Below are 15,568 nucleotides of genomic sequence, written 5' to 3' on the forward strand. Positions count from 1 at the left end.
GACTATGCAATCAATTCTAGCTATTCCTCCCTGTTCCAATTATGACCATTTCTATATTCCCTAGAAAGACAACCTATAATAACCCCCTCTAGCCCCAAAGCCCAGGGAACTGGGGCAACAACTCTTCATAACTTCTTCAAGCTCAATATGGGCGTTGAGATATTTTGAAGGGTAGGAAAAAGGCCACACCAACGATTGATTTAGTCTCTGATGTCTGTGTCTTGACTGGATCCAGCTGAAAGTCCAGGACATCAGAAGTTCAAGCAGGTCAGTTCAGCATGTCTGACAAGGAGACTCATCAAGGCTGTATATTCTGTAATATAGAAATCTCAAAAGAAAATCTTAGTATCATCATCAAGATATACTTTTTTTGTTTGATTCTCTGGAATCTAATCCTCTGGGGGCCTCACTTTGTCATATATGATCCCTATAACTCTGGAAGGTGTATTCGGCATATTTGATCCCTTCAATTCTGGAAGGTGTATTCGGCATATATGATCCCTACAACTCTGGAAGGTGTATAGACACCTTTTCTAAAAATGCAAAGACAAAACCTTTTTCCCAAATCAGCATATCCTTGAGACAGTATTCTGAAAACCCTTCATTTAGACCTCTCTCCCAGAGGAATAATAGAACCACAAAACTCAAAACCATACCCATTTTGAAAGTTAAAAGAATCCAAAACAAATGAAGTAAACTAAAATACTGTATGTGCCTATTATTAGGCTTTATCTATTTTATCAAGCAGGAAATAAAACCCAAGATTCCCGTGGAGCCCACATTAGACAGAATTTGAGTATCCTGTGAGGTATATAAAGCAATCTTCATTCTACCTTACTGTTCAGCTCTCTGCCTAGAGCAGCCATCTTGTTATACCATTTATCTGTTTGGCTCTCTGCTTGGAGCCACAGACATATTTTATTAATACCTGTATAATATCTATCTGTTGATCTCTCTACTTGGAGCAACAGACAATAAAATAATACTTGTACGTAGCAAATAATATTATCACTGCCTCTCTACTCTGGAGTCAGTGACTAATTTTCCCTATCCTAGTTCGGAACCTCGGGCAAAATTCCCCATATGATTCTGACAGAATCTGTATATAAATCTGTCCTAAAAGCCAATAATCCCAATTCACAGTTCAATCCATCTCTGCCCTAAAAAGTAGCAACTTCATTCTTCTCCTAACTCAGAGCAGCCTGCAGCGGGGAACCTTAGGACTTTTGTTGTTTCAATCCCTGAGTTTAAGTCAGTGACTCCTCCAGCACTACCTTCCTCTCACTTAGAAAACAAAACTTTAACTCTCAGACTACTAATCTCAAATTTCTAGTAGATTCGTGCCCAACTCGTTGGTTTGCCACCTGTTGTGGGAAATATTAAAAAAGAACCAGTATGTTCCTGCACTTGAGTCCGGCAACTCTGCCCTGTGGGACTGGCCAGCCACGCACTGGCGGGCAATGGCTGACCTGTTGCTATTTCATGGAGACTCTGACTCAGAACTCCAAAATCTCTCCACCCAGCTCAGTAGGTTCCCCCTGGCAGGTCACTATCACACCAACCCCATGCTTCTAAGCTCCCATGGCCTTTGTGGTACACATCAGACGAACCCACGCTTTGTGGCTGTGCCTTTCTCTCTGCAACCCAGTCGAGTCCCTCGAGAAGAAAAACACCACAACAAACTTAGTTCAGAAAAATGGTAACTCAGTCTCTGGGTGCAACAACTAAAACCTTATCTTGTAAGCCCTATTAAACCTGATTCCTCCGGTGGCCAATCCTGATGGATCCACCATGATATCAGGAAACTCTAGCAGCTACATCTTGCCCTTATGCTATCCCCATTCCAAAAGCTCCTAACTCTCTCCTCCTTCTTCTCTTCCTCTGTTGATGCTTAGGCTCTTGCTGCCATTGTTGGACCTTGCTGCAGGCCCGCGATAGGAATATTAGCTTTACTTTCAGTAAACTGCTCTTACCCTTCAGCATAGAGATTTGAGTGCACTGTTTAAGAAAGGAGATTGACCTGCTAGACAGCTGTTGCACAATTCAGAGTTCAAGTCGGGGCATCATTTCCAATGTCTTTATTAAGAAATATCAAAAGTTGATTACCATTCCATACACGGTTGTACAAAGTTCAAGTGAAAGGGTATGTATTAGTGCCATCTTTATGTTTGTTCAAAGTCTATGGTTGCTTGCCAAAGGGATGAGCCACAGGTCCAATTCCACAACAATGTCTTTTCCCTATTTCTACTAGACCACAGCAAAATGCCTTGCTACTTGAAATACTATTAATACATTAAAAATACTTACTTATATATTCATCTTTTTATTCCTTCATTATCTTCCTTTCTCTAAAACAGCTGAGCTGTTGATAGGAAGCACAACATTTGGGTCCCATTTACTGCAGACCATGTTGTTACATTTTCACAAAGTCACCTTTGGATGCTCACACACATTGCATGCTACATGTTACAAGTCACACATGAGGGACTCCAGCACATTGTTATCTTAATTTAACAATGAACACAAAAGGGAGAAATTATTTATCTTGAAAACAAAACACCATGGTCTCTCTGTGGAACTTTCTGGTGTAGGACAAACCTGCCACTTCCACTGCGCTCCTGTCACACTGGCAGACAGGATAGATGCAGGAACACCAGCATACAATAGCAAAAGGAGAGCTTTCAGGAATGTGACATTACATGTGATGTCATGGGTACTGCATCAGAGGGGAGTCACACTTTCACAGTAACTGGGGGGTAGGAGGTCATTGGGAAACAGCCATGGTGTGGTGTGCCTTGGTTAAGGCTTGTGCTGGTTTGTCTAAACGTCAATTTCTGGAGATTGTCTTGCAACATTAAAAGAAATCATTTTCAGAGGAAGGACTCCTTATTCACCCACATGAGGCTGCGGGTCTCATTGGGCTTGCATTCATACTCAATGACAGAGAAAGGGCTTCCCCACTGGCAATGGTCTCGCTTGTGGTAATTGTAGAACTTGACTTGCCACACTGTCTCGAAGGTCCCGATGTCTGTGAACTGAGGAAAGAGAGACAATCATAAAAATTGCATCCTGCCACAAGTAGTGGATGACTGTTAAAGTCAGCGACACAGCTCCTGGTAATCAGGACTCAGAAGCCATGTCTCTAGTAGTCTGCAAAGCTCACACATTTCCTTTTATGCACTACATTCCTATACTGGAGATATTTTTCCCAAGATCTCTGGCATTGAACTGTTTTATGAAGTTTTCTTACTTTCCAAGTTTAGGTTTCCGAAAAGCCAACCTTAGACTCTCACAATTTCAGTGTTTTTTTTCTAAAATTCTCCTTGCCACAGAAGGGAAATGGAAAGTGAAGTGCCGGGAGTCCTCCGGACCTGGAATGGGTGGGGCACAACATCAGACGTTTCTTTAAAGACTGATAGTCTCTGGCCTTCTAGCTCTCTGACTATAGCGAATTCTTGCTGATAACTTCTAAAAGATTGTAAAAACGTTCTTGCTTACTCTATGGTTAAAAAACACTGGCTTCTTTTCTCTTTAACTCTGTGCTTTATTAAACATTATAACTCTGTGCTTTATCTAACTATGCTTAAATAAGCGCTAGGGAAACTTAACTCTTTCTTACTGTTCTGTACTTCATTAAGCACTAAAACTCTTTGTTACTCGTGCTACACTTCATTAAGCACTAAAAACCCTAACTCGTTATTACTTGTGCTTTAATAAGTGCTAATATCTGGCAATGAACACATACTGTTTAGCAGCAGGGAATTAAGTGAAAGGATTTATTGCTGGTGCTCCCTTCTTTGGTGAATCAACAAGAAGCCTCTCTGGCTAAGCTGGGTACCTCTTTGTGAACAAGAGAGGAAGGAAAGCAAAAGAATTAAGATGTTGCATGCAGGCAAATGTGGATAGACACATACATTCAAACACGTATACCTCCATACTCTGGCCAGGCCTGATCATCTGTCACAATCAAATACACAAATATTCATGCATGTTTACATACATAAACACATACCTACACATAAACATAGACAAACAGACAAATACATTTGGATGGATGGATGGGAGGATGGGGCAAAACTCTTCAAGCCAAATGGTTATTCAACCAACAACTTTATTTATTTTTTTCCTGGTATTTTAATACCTTCTTAGACAAAAAGTTCTTTAGAAAATTACCTCAAAGATAAAATATTACATGAAATGGGAATTACATAAGGATGTTGATATTAAGTTCAAAGCAGTGTTTCATTATAATATACTCATTAAAAGTTCAAAGGAACAATTTTTACATGACCTTGCCTTATCATAGTGCACACCCGTGACTTTATCCTTGGACCTAAATGTTTTTCCATGAACACAAAATTGGCCCAAGTCTATTTTCCTTTTTAGTGTGATTATGAAAGATCATTATATTTCATATTATGCAGCCTTTATTTACTAGCCTGAGGAGTGGGCACATTCTATTCTTGATTCTAACTTTATTACATCTTCCTAGCAACTAAAGCAATCTCTAAATCTTCCTAAAATTATTTGAATCAAGTTGGGAAATTCTATAGAATCATCATCTACTTCTCCATATAGCATCACTACAAGATAGTACATCTTTGTAGGTCTGCAGAAATCTGCTCAAAAGGGTGGGTCAGTAACTAGTGACTGTTATATATTTAATTATAACAGGAAAGCATATTAATAGCAGGAATCTTTTCCAAAGTGGATTTCTCTTGGGCCTTGCCTACTGGAGCAAATCTGTCAGAGATGTTAATCTAAGGTGGACCCATCTCAGGAAGATCACCTGCTCATTTTCAGCTTCTCCTAATGATGGCTCCTGACAGACAAGAAAGGGAATAATTTGGACTAGCCATCTTTTGGGTTCTCTTTTAAAAGACAGCAGTGCAAGAAAATGTCTATATTCTGTATCTAAATGTAAATAATTGCTTTTTTGTAAATTAGTTTTGTCTCAAGTGAGAACATTTGAAGGTGACAACTATAAAAACTTCCCTTCAAAGTATTGGATTCATAAAGATTATTATCAAAAATTGAGGGTGTGAAAGTCAAAATTATGTGCCCATGTCTCAAGTTTAGGTACTATTCATGTGTGTGTGTATGTGTCTATACACTATACAACTATATACTATATAGACACATGAATAGTAATCTGTACTATTCAAACTGTTAGTGCCTATTATGTACCTTGTACATATAAAATTTGTATAAGGTATGATTACTGCTTTTAGGATGTTTGCATCTCAACCAGGTAATGATAGTTTACACAGAAATCCCAGCATATGGAAGGCAGAGAGAAAAAGACTGCCATGAGTTCAAGGCCAGCCCCAACTACTGTGCAAATGAAAGTTATCATTCCACTAGAGGGTTGGAAGATAGGTTCAGTGAAAATTACTGCACAGAATTCTGAGCTGTAAGAATGGGTTTGTTGTCCTTTAGCCAAAGAGGCCACAGAATGCTCTAGAGGCCACTGGGCAGGTGCTCAAGTGGCTTGGGGTTTGCCTGATGATGACTGCCTACTGCAGCTATTTAGAGCATCTGGCATTAAACAGCATTATGCCTGTGGTTATTTTTTTCTCTGATCCTCCTATGATGGGAAGGGGCAGGGAATGACTTGGCAGGAATCTCAGACTCTCCTAGAGCCAGGAGACATAGAGAGAAGGGCAGTGAGCAAGGCGAGCTTTTATGCTTTGCAGTGGATACAGGAGGAGGGTGATCGGATGCTTCACAGAAAGCTTTCCAGGGGGCTCAGTACTCAGCACTTTCACCATTGCCTCATCCTCTAACTTGGTCCCAAAGCAAGATCTGGGCTTCCCTTTGGGAACCATGTCTGATGTGAAACACGGAATGATACGATTAGAGTATATATAGTTCCTGGGTATGAAAGGAGTATCTCTTCTTGCAGAGTCATGGCCTAAAACCCTATGAACTTGTTTATAGTAACTTCAGGCAGGAATTAACAGAAAACCCCTAATTCTTTACTTGATGGAAGGCAAGTTTTGGTATATGTGTAAAATGACATGTGACTGACCCATCAATAGATTGTGTAGATTAAGGAAAGAAAAGGGCTGGATCTCAAGACAGTATATGCAAAACAATCTAGGTTCTAGAGAATACACACAATACAATTCCAATTACCTTAAAAGTATATGATAAAATATAGGCTATACTGACAAAAAATATCTGTGGCTATCTAGCCTGAGATAGGGGAGTTTAATGGAAATGTACAAGATACTGTATTTATTATTTGTAGAGCTTGTTACATCTCTCAATACTTTTTTTTAAAGAAAGATTTATTTATTTCATGTATGTGAGTACACTGTTGCTGTCTTCAGACACACCAGAAGAGGGTATTGGATCCCCATTACAGATGGTTGTGAGCCACTATGTGGTTGCTGGGAATTGAACTCAGGACCTCTGGAAGAGCAGTCAGTGCTCTCAACCATTGAGCCATCTCTCCAGCCTAGAGGATTGCTTATTTATTTATTTATTTATTAGAACATGATTTTAATATTTTCAACTGTTGGTATTCAACAAACAGAATAATGATTTTAAGATATATTTCATTGTTATGTTTTCCTTTTCATTTCTGATTTTATTAATTTGGATACTGTATCTGTGCCCTCTGGTTAGTTTGGATAAGGATTTATCTATCTTGCTGATTTTCTCAAAGAACCAGCCCCTGGTTTTGTTGATTCTTTGTATAGTTCTTTTTGTTTCTATTTGGTTGATTTCAGCCCTGAGTTTGATTATTTCCTGCCTTCTACTCCTCTTGGATGTATTTGCTTCTTTTGTTCTAGCACTTTCAGGTGTGCTGTCAATCTGCTAGTGTAAGCTCTCTTCAGTTTATTTTTGGAGGCACTTAAAGCTATGAGTTTTCCTCTTACCACTGATTTCATTGTGTCCCATAAGTTTTGGTATGATGTGTCCTCATTTTTATTAAATTCTAAAAAGCCTCTAATTTCTTTGTGTATATCTTCCTTGACCAAGTTATCATTGAGTACAGCGCTGTTTAGCTTCCATGTGTATGTGTGCTTTTCATTGTTTTTTTTTTTTTTTGGTATTTAAGACCAACCATAGATTGTGGTAATCAGATAGGGTGCATAGGATTATTTCAATCTTCTTATATCTGTTGAGGCCTGTTTTGTGACCAATTATATAGTCAGTTTTGAAGACAGTACCATGAGGTGCTGAGAAGAAGGTATATTCTTTTGCTTTAGAATGAAATGTTCTATAAATATCTGTTAGATCCATTTGGTTCATAATTTCTGTTAGTTTCACTGTTTAGTTTCTCTGTTTAGTTTCTGTTTCCAGGATCTGTCCATTGCTGAGGGTGGGGTGTTGAAGTCTCCCATTATTACTGTGTGGTGTGCAATGTGTGCTTTGGGCTTTAATAAAGTTTCTTTTATGAATGAGGGTGCCCTTGCATTTGGAACATAGATGTTCAGAATTGAGAGGTCATCTTGGTAGATTTTTTCCTTTGACCAGTATGAACTGTCCTTCCTTATCTTTTTTGATAATTTTTGGTTGAAAGTTGATTTTATTCGATATTAGAATGGCTGCTCCAGCTTGTTTCTTGGGACCACTTGCTTGGAAAATTGTTTCCCAACCTTTTACTCTGAGGTAGTGTCTGTCTTTGTCAATGAGGTGCATTTCCTGTATGCAACAAAATGCTGAGTTCTGTTCAAGTATCCAGTCTGTTAGTCTGTGTCTTTTGGGGGGAATTGAGTCAATTAGTGTTAAAAGATATTAAAGAAAAGTGATTGTTACTTCCTGTTATTTTGTTATTAGAGGTGGAATCATGTTTGTGTGGCTATCTTCTTTTGGGTTTGTTGAAAGATTCCTTTCTTGCTTTTTTTTAGGGTGTAGTTTCTCTCCTTGTGTTGGTGTTTTCCATCTGTTATCCTTCCTAGGGCTAGATTTGTAAAAAGATGTTGTGTAAATTTGGTTTTGTCATGGAATACTTTGGTTTCTCCATCTATGGTAATTGAGAGTTTTGCTGGGTATAGTAGCCTGGGCTGGCATTTGTGTTCTCTTAGGGTCTGTATGACATCTGCCCAGGATTTTCTGGCTTTCATATCCTCTGGTGAGAAGTCTGGTGTGATTTTTTTTATAGGTTTGCCTTTATATGTTACTTGACTTTTCCCCTTACTGCTTTTAATATTCTTTGTTTAGTGCATTTGATGTTTTGATTATTATGTGAGGGGAGGAATTTCTTTTCTGGTCCAGCCTATTTGGAATTCTGTAGGCTTCTTGTATGTTTATGGGCATTTCTTTCTCCAGGTTAGGGAAGTTTTCTTCTATAAGTTTTTAAAGATTTATTTATTTATTTTTTGTATATGAGTACACTGTAGCTGTCTTCAGACACACCAGAAGAGGGCGTCAGATCCCATTATAGGTGGTTGTTAGCCACCATGTGGTTGCTGGGAATTGCACTCAGGACCTATGGAAGAGCAATCAGTGCTCTTAACCAATGAGTCATTTCTCCAGCCCTCTCCTGTAATTTTGTTGAAGATATTTACTGGCCCTTTATGTTGGGAATCTTAGCTCTCTTCTAAAATCTATTATCCTTAGGTATTGTCCTCCCATTGTGTCCTACATGTCCTGAATAGTTTGGATTAGGAGCTTTTTGCTTTTTTGCATTTTCTTTGACTGTTGTGTCAATGTTTTCTATGGTATCTTCTGCCCCCGAGATTCTCTCTTCTATCTCTTGTGTTCTCTTGGTGATGCTTGCATCTATGACTCCTTATCTCATTCCTAGGTTTTCTAACTCCAGCATTGTCTCCTCTTGTGATTTCTTTATTGTTTCTATTTCCAATTTTAGATCTTGTGTAAGGAGCCGTCCTCACATTCGCCATTATAAGATGGCACTGACACCTGTGTTCTAAGTAGTAAACAAACCATCTGCACATGCGCTGGGGTAGTTTCCCATCCCATGTGCTCTGCCTTTCCCGTGATGACAACTCTGGCTGATGGGCTGCAGCCAATCAGGGAGTGACACGTCCGAGGTGGAGGACAGTCCTCCATAAAAGGGAGGGGGCTCCACCATCTCTCGCTCTCTCTCTGGCTCTCTTCTCCACTGGCTCCTGATGGGGTAAGCAATAAAGCTTGTGCCGCAGAAGATTCCGGTTGCCCTGAGTGTGTTCTTACCAGGGGGAACAAAAGCAGCGGGCAACAAATGGTGCCGGTGGAGCCTATACCATCTTTGCCCCCTGGAACCATGGGCCTTATTCTCGGCCGGGGTTCACTCACCTTGCAGGGCTTAGTAGTCCACCCTGGAGTTATGGATTGTCAACATTCCCCTGAAATACAGGTCCTGTGTTCAAGCCCTAAGGGCGTTTTTTCTATTAGTAAAGGAGATAGGATAGCTCAGCTGCTACTCCTCCCTGATAATACCAGGGAGAAATCTGCAGGACCTGAGACAAAGAAAATGGGCTCCTCTGAAAATGATTCTGCCTATTTGGCTGTATCTTTGAATGATAGACCTAAGCCCCGCCTTAAGATCAGCGGAAAAGAGTTTGAAGGCATCCTTGATACCGGAGCAGATAAAAGTATAATCTCTACACATTGGTGGCCCAAAGCATGGCCCACCACAGAGTCATCTCATTCATTACAGGGCCTAGGATATCAATCATGTCCCACTATAAGCTCTGTTGCCTTGACATGGGAATCTTCCGAGGGGCAGCGAGGAAAATTCATACCTTATGTGCTCCCACTCCCGGTTAACCTCTGGGGGAGGGATATTATGCAGTATTTGGGCCTTGTTTTGTCCAATGAGAATGCCCCGTCGGGAGGGTGTTCGGTTAAAGTAAGAAATATCATGGCAAAGATGGGTTATAAAGAGGGAAAAGGGTTAGGAAATGAACAATTAAAACTGGGCCATATTGAACCATCTACCTCACCTTGGAATACTCCAATTTTTGTAATTAAGAAAAAGTCAGGAAAGTGGAGACTGCTCCATGACCTCAGAGCCATTAATGAGCAAATGAACTTATTTGGCCCCGTACAGAGAGGTCTCCCTGTACTTTCCGCCTTACCACGTGGCTGGAATTTAATTATTATAGATATTAAAGATTGTTTCTTTTCTATACCTTTGTGTCCAAGGGATAGGCCCAGATTTGCCTTTACCATCCCCTCTATTAATCACATGGAACCTGATAAGAGGTATCAATGGAAGGTCTTACCACAGGGAATGTCCAATAGTCCTACAATGTGCCAACTTTATGTGCAAGAAGCTCTTTTGCCAGTGAGGGAACAATTCCCCTCTTTAATTTTGCTTCTTTACATGGATGACATCCTTCTATGCCATAAAAACCTTACCATACTACAAAAGGCATATCCTTTTCTACTTAAGACTTTAAGTCAGTGGGGTTTACAGATAGCCACAGAAAAGGTCCAAATTTCTGATACAGGACAATTTTTGGGCTCTGTGGTGTCCCCAAATAAAATTGTGCCCCAAAAGGTAGAGATAAGAAGAGATCACCTCCATACCTTAAATGATTTTCAGAAGCTGTTAGGGGATATTAACTGGCTCAGACCTTTTTTGAAGATTCCTTCCGCTGAGTTAAGGCCTTTGTTTGATATTTTAGAAGGAGATTCTCATATCTCCTCCCCTAGGGCTCTTACTCTAGCTGCTAGCCAGGCCTTACAAAAGGTGGAAGATGCCTTACAGAATGCACAATTACAACGTATTGAGGATTCGCAGCCTTTTAGTTTATGTGTCTTTAAGACAGCACAATTGCCAACCGCAGTTTTGTGGCAGAATGGGCCATTGTTGTGGATCCATCCAAATGTATCTCCAGCTAAAATAATAAATTGGTATCCTGATGCAATTGCACAGCTCGCCCTTAAAGGCCTAAAAGCAGCGATCACCCATTTTGGACGAAATCCCTATCTTTTAATTGTACCTTATACCGCTGCACAGGTTCAGACCTTGGCAGCCACATCTAATGATTGGGCAGTTTTAGTTACCTCCTTTTCAGGACAAATAGATAACCATTATCCAAAACATCCAATTTTACAGTTTGCCCAAAATCAATCTGTTGTGTTTCCACAAATAACAGTAAGAAACCCACTTAAAAATGGGGTTGTGGTATATACTGATGGATCAAAAACTGGCATAGGTGCCTATGTGGCTAATGGTGAAGTAGTATCCAAACAATATAATGAAAATTCACCTCAAGTGGTAGAATGTTTAGTGGTTTTAGAAGTTTTAAAAACCTTTTTAGAACCCCTCAATTTTTTAGAAGTGGCTGGAGTGATTAAGCCTTCCAGTAAAGTTGCCAATATTTTTCAGCAGATACAATTAGTTTTGTTATCTAGAAGATTTCCTGTTTATATTACTCATGTTAGAGCCCATTCAGGCCTACCTGGCCCCATGGCTCTGGGGAATGATCTGGCAGATAAAGCCACTAAAGTGGTGGCTGCTGCCCTAACATCCCCGATAGAGGCTGCAAAAAATTTTCATAACAATTTTCATGTGACGGCTGAAACATTACGCCGCCGTTTCTCCTTGACGAGAAAAGAAGCCCGTGACATTGTTACTCAATGTCAAAGCTGCTATGAGTTCTTGCCAGTTCCTCAGGTGGGAATTAACCCACGCGGTATTCGACCTCTACAGGTCTGGCAAATGGATGTTACACATGTTTCTTCCTTTGGAAAACTTCAATATCTCCATGTGTCCATTGACACATGCTCTGGCATCATGTTTGCCTCTCCTTTAACCGGAGAAAAGGCCTCACATGTGATTCAACATTGCCTTGAGGCATGGAGTGCTTGGGGAAAACCCAAACTCCTTAAGACTGATAATGGACCAGCTTATACATCTCAAAAATTCCAACAGTTCTGCCGTCAGATGGACGTGACCCACCTGACTGGACTTCCATCTAATAAAACAGAAAGAGGAGGCTCTACCCCGAGTACCAAGAGTGTCTGTGTCTACAGCACTTTTACACTCAATTTTTTAAATCTTGATTCTCATGGCCATACCACGGCTGAACGACATTGTTCAGAGCCAGATAGGCCCAAAGAGATGGTTAAATGGAAAGATGTTTTAAATAACAAATGGAAAGGCCCGGATCCTATTTTGATAAGATCCAGGGGAGCTGTTTGTGTTTTTCCACAGAATGAAGACAACCCATACCAGAAAGACTCACCCGAAAAATCCAGACTGACCAAGGGAATACTGATGTCCCTCGTCTTGGTGATGTCCAGTGCGACAACAACAAAGGGAAAGCAGCGTTGGGAGATACAGAATTGGACGGCTAAATTTGAACAGACCCTTTGAAAATTAAGACTTGCCCCATGCACTTGGACCTGTCCCTGACCTAAGGACTATCTTTTCAACATTTTCCTTCTTTAAAGAATGGGTGGGGGTGGAATTATTTGGAGCTGTTCTTTGCTGTGGATTAGTGTTGCTTCTTTGATTGGTCTGTAAGCTTAAGGCCCAAATTAGGAGAGACATGGTGGTTATTTCCCAGGCGCTTGCAGCACTAGAACATGGTGCTTCCCCTGATATATGGTTATCTATGCTTAAGCAATAGGTCGCTGGCCACTCAGCTCTTGCACCCCACGAGGCTAGTCTCATTGCACGGGATAGAGTGAGTGTGCTTCAGCAGCCCGAGAGAGTTGCACGGCTAAGCACTGCAGTAGAAGGGCTCTGTGGCATTTATGAGCCTATTCTAGGGAGACATGTCATCTTTCAAGAAGGTTGAGTGTCCAAGTGTCCTTCCCCCAGGAAAAACGACACAGGAGCAGACCAAGACCCCTCCGGGTGATGAGCCTGGGAGGAGGTTTTGTGTACGGCTCCTTTACCTGCACACTGGGGATTTGACCTCTATCTCCACTCTCATTATTATGGGTGGCCTATTGCTCTTAAATAAAAGAAAAGGGGGAGATGTAAGGAGCCGTCCTCACATTCGCCATTATAAGATGGCACTGACACCTGTGTTCTAAGTAGTAAACAAACCATCTGCACATGCGCTGGGGTAGTTTCCCATCCCATGTGCTCTGCCTTTCCCGTGATGACAACTCTGGCTGATGGGCTGCAGCCAATCAGGGAGTGACACGTCCGAGGTGGAGGACAGTCCTCCATAAAAGGGAGGGGGCTCCACCATCTCTCGCTCTCTCTCTGGCTCTCTTCTCCACTGGCTCCTGATGGGGTAAGCAATAAAGCTTGTGCCGCAGAAGATTCCGGTTGCCCTGAGTGTGTTCTTACCAGGGGGAACAAAAGCGGCGGGCAACAATCTTGGACTATTTTGTTCATTTCCTTTGCTTCCTTTATTGTGTTTTCCTGGAATTCTTTAAGGGGCTTTTGTGTTTCCCCTTTAAGGGCTTCTAGCTGTTTACCAGTGTTCTCCTGTATTTCTTTAAGGGAGTTATTTATATCTTTCACAAAGTTCTCTATCACCTAGTAGGCCCCCAATACACATACAGTAGAGAACTTCCAGGTCTGTGTTCATTCAGAGATGATGCACCTAACTCTCAAGAGACTGGAGGCCTCAGGGTATCTAGAGGTCAGGTGGGTTGGGGTGGGGGCATTTATGTGGAGAGAGGGTGGGATGGGGAGGAGGTGTGGAATGTGGAGCAGATGGAGGGTCGGGTAATGGATTATGGAGTGTAAAAATAAATTAAAAATAAAATAAAACAAAAATTTTAAAAAAGTCCTCTATTACCATCATGAGAAGTGATTTTAGATCCGAATCTTGCTTTTCTGGTGTGATGGTGCATCCAGTACTTGCTATGGTGGGAAAGCTGGGTTCTGATGATGCCAAGTGACCTTGGTTTCTGTTGTTTATATTCTTATGCTGGCCTCCCACCATCTGATTATCTCTAGTGCTACCTGCCCTTGATATATCTGACTGGGTCCTGCCCTCTCTGTGATTCTGGTTGTGACAGAACTCCCCAGAGTTCAGCTGTCTTTGTGTTGCTGATTGCTTTTTAAATCAGTATTCATTTGCAGTTAGTCACAGGAAGGTAGCTATTGGGACCTTATTTAAGAGTCCTTTTGAAAGTCGGGTCCAGAAGTTATGATTCCTAGAAGAACACTGTAACTAAAGTTCAGAACAGTGAAAAACTAAACATGGAAATCCTTACTTAGAGAGTGGCCTACTATATAGCAATTTTTTTCTATTATTTTTTGTTCCATGAATCAAGTACAGTACAATAGTGGGTGCATGCCATTGGGCCAGGGGTGTAGTTCAGTGGTAGGGTACTTGCTTAGAAAACATGAAAGACTCTGAGCTGATCCTTAGTAAAAGCAAAAACCCCTGGATAGTATTATCCAGCGTCCAGCTTAATCCTGCTCTCTAATGTTGGAAACTGATATTTGTATTCCTATGTGCTTATTTTTACTTTTAAAATTTAATGAGGAAAAAGCCTAAACCTCACCAAACTAAGAATTAGCATTTTTAAACCAAATAGTGATATAAAGTATGTAATAACTTTAAATTATGATGGCTAATTTATTTGGAGATACAGCCTCACTACGCAGCTCCAGCTATCTGAAGCTTGCTGTGTAAATCAGGCTGGCCTTGAAATCACAATGATCTTTTCTGCTTCTGCCTTTTGAGAGTGGAACCACTCACTGAATATCTGGCCATTAAAGGTATTTTGTAAAGTACATATTTTAGTAGTAAAACATTCCATTAGCTGGGCGGTGGTGGCGCACGCCTTTAATCCCAGCACTCGGGAGGAAGAGGCAGGCAGATTTCTGAGTTCGAGGCCAGCCTGGTCTACAAAGTGAGTTCCAGGACAGCCAGAGCTACACAGAGAAACCCTGTCTCGAAAAAAAAAAAAAAAAAACCAAAAAAAAAAAAAAAACCAAAAAAAAAAAAAAACAAATAAACAAAAAAAACAACCCAAAACATTCCATTATGGAAAATTTTTTTAATAAAGCTAATTATCTGAGAGAAGCAGTAGCCCTGAAGCCATGTGCCAGGTAAGTGAGAGAAAACCTTGCTTTTCCTTGAAATAAGAAAGAGGTAGATATAAAAGAACAAAACAAAAACTTAAAAATAAGAACTATAACCACCCACAAGTAAGAGAAAACTTAGGGCATTGCCCTTACCTGAAAAATATTTAAGTTAGCACAGTCTTTTCTAAAAGTTTAATTTTAGTTTCTGTGTATAGGTGTTTTGCCTGCATGTATATTTATGTACCATCTGTGTTCAGAGCTCACAATGGCCAGAATGGGGAGTCGGATGCCCTAGAACTGGAATTGGAAGCAGTTGTAACTGGAGTTAGAGGCAGTTCCATATAAGTGCTGGGGATAGAGCCCTGGGTACTCTGGAGTACCAGCAGCAAATGTTCTAACCACTGAGCTACCTCTTCAGCCTCTTAAAGTCTTAATCTAAGACTATTTAGTGATAATGCTCAGTGGCACAAGAGACCAAAATAGAAATACACTGACTGCAGCAGTCAGTCAATACACGAGATAGTCCTCGTTTGGTTTTGTTTCTCTTGACTACTGCTAAAAGTCCAAAGTCGTGCTTGGTACACTGCTGTTAAATCTGCAAATCTCCCTCTCTCCCAGCTCTTAGGTTTGTTTGTTTGTTTTTTTAAAAATATT

The 15,568-nt window shown here is 40.7% G+C and overlaps 1 protein-coding gene across 1 annotated transcript in view; it reads right to left on the bottom strand.

Moving 5' to 3' along the window:
- Positions 1–2,069: 2,069 nt before the first annotated feature.
- The window catches only part of Cnrip1 (cannabinoid receptor interacting protein 1), a 33,564-nt gene continuing 20,065 nt past the window's right edge, over positions 2,070–15,568 (bottom strand). The window contains exon 3 of the mRNA XM_021176346.3: positions 2,070–3,035. Within this exon, the coding sequence (XP_021032005.1) occupies positions 2,871–3,035 (165 nt within the window). The 3' untranslated portion in view covers positions 2,070–2,870. The remainder of the gene's footprint in view (positions 3,036–15,568) is intronic.

Source organism: Mus caroli, unplaced genomic scaffold, assembly GCF_978045245.1.
Source record: "Mus caroli unplaced genomic scaffold, Mus_caroli_1 scaffold_13, whole genome shotgun sequence".
NCBI lineage: Eukaryota > Metazoa > Chordata > Mammalia > Rodentia > Muridae > Mus > Mus caroli.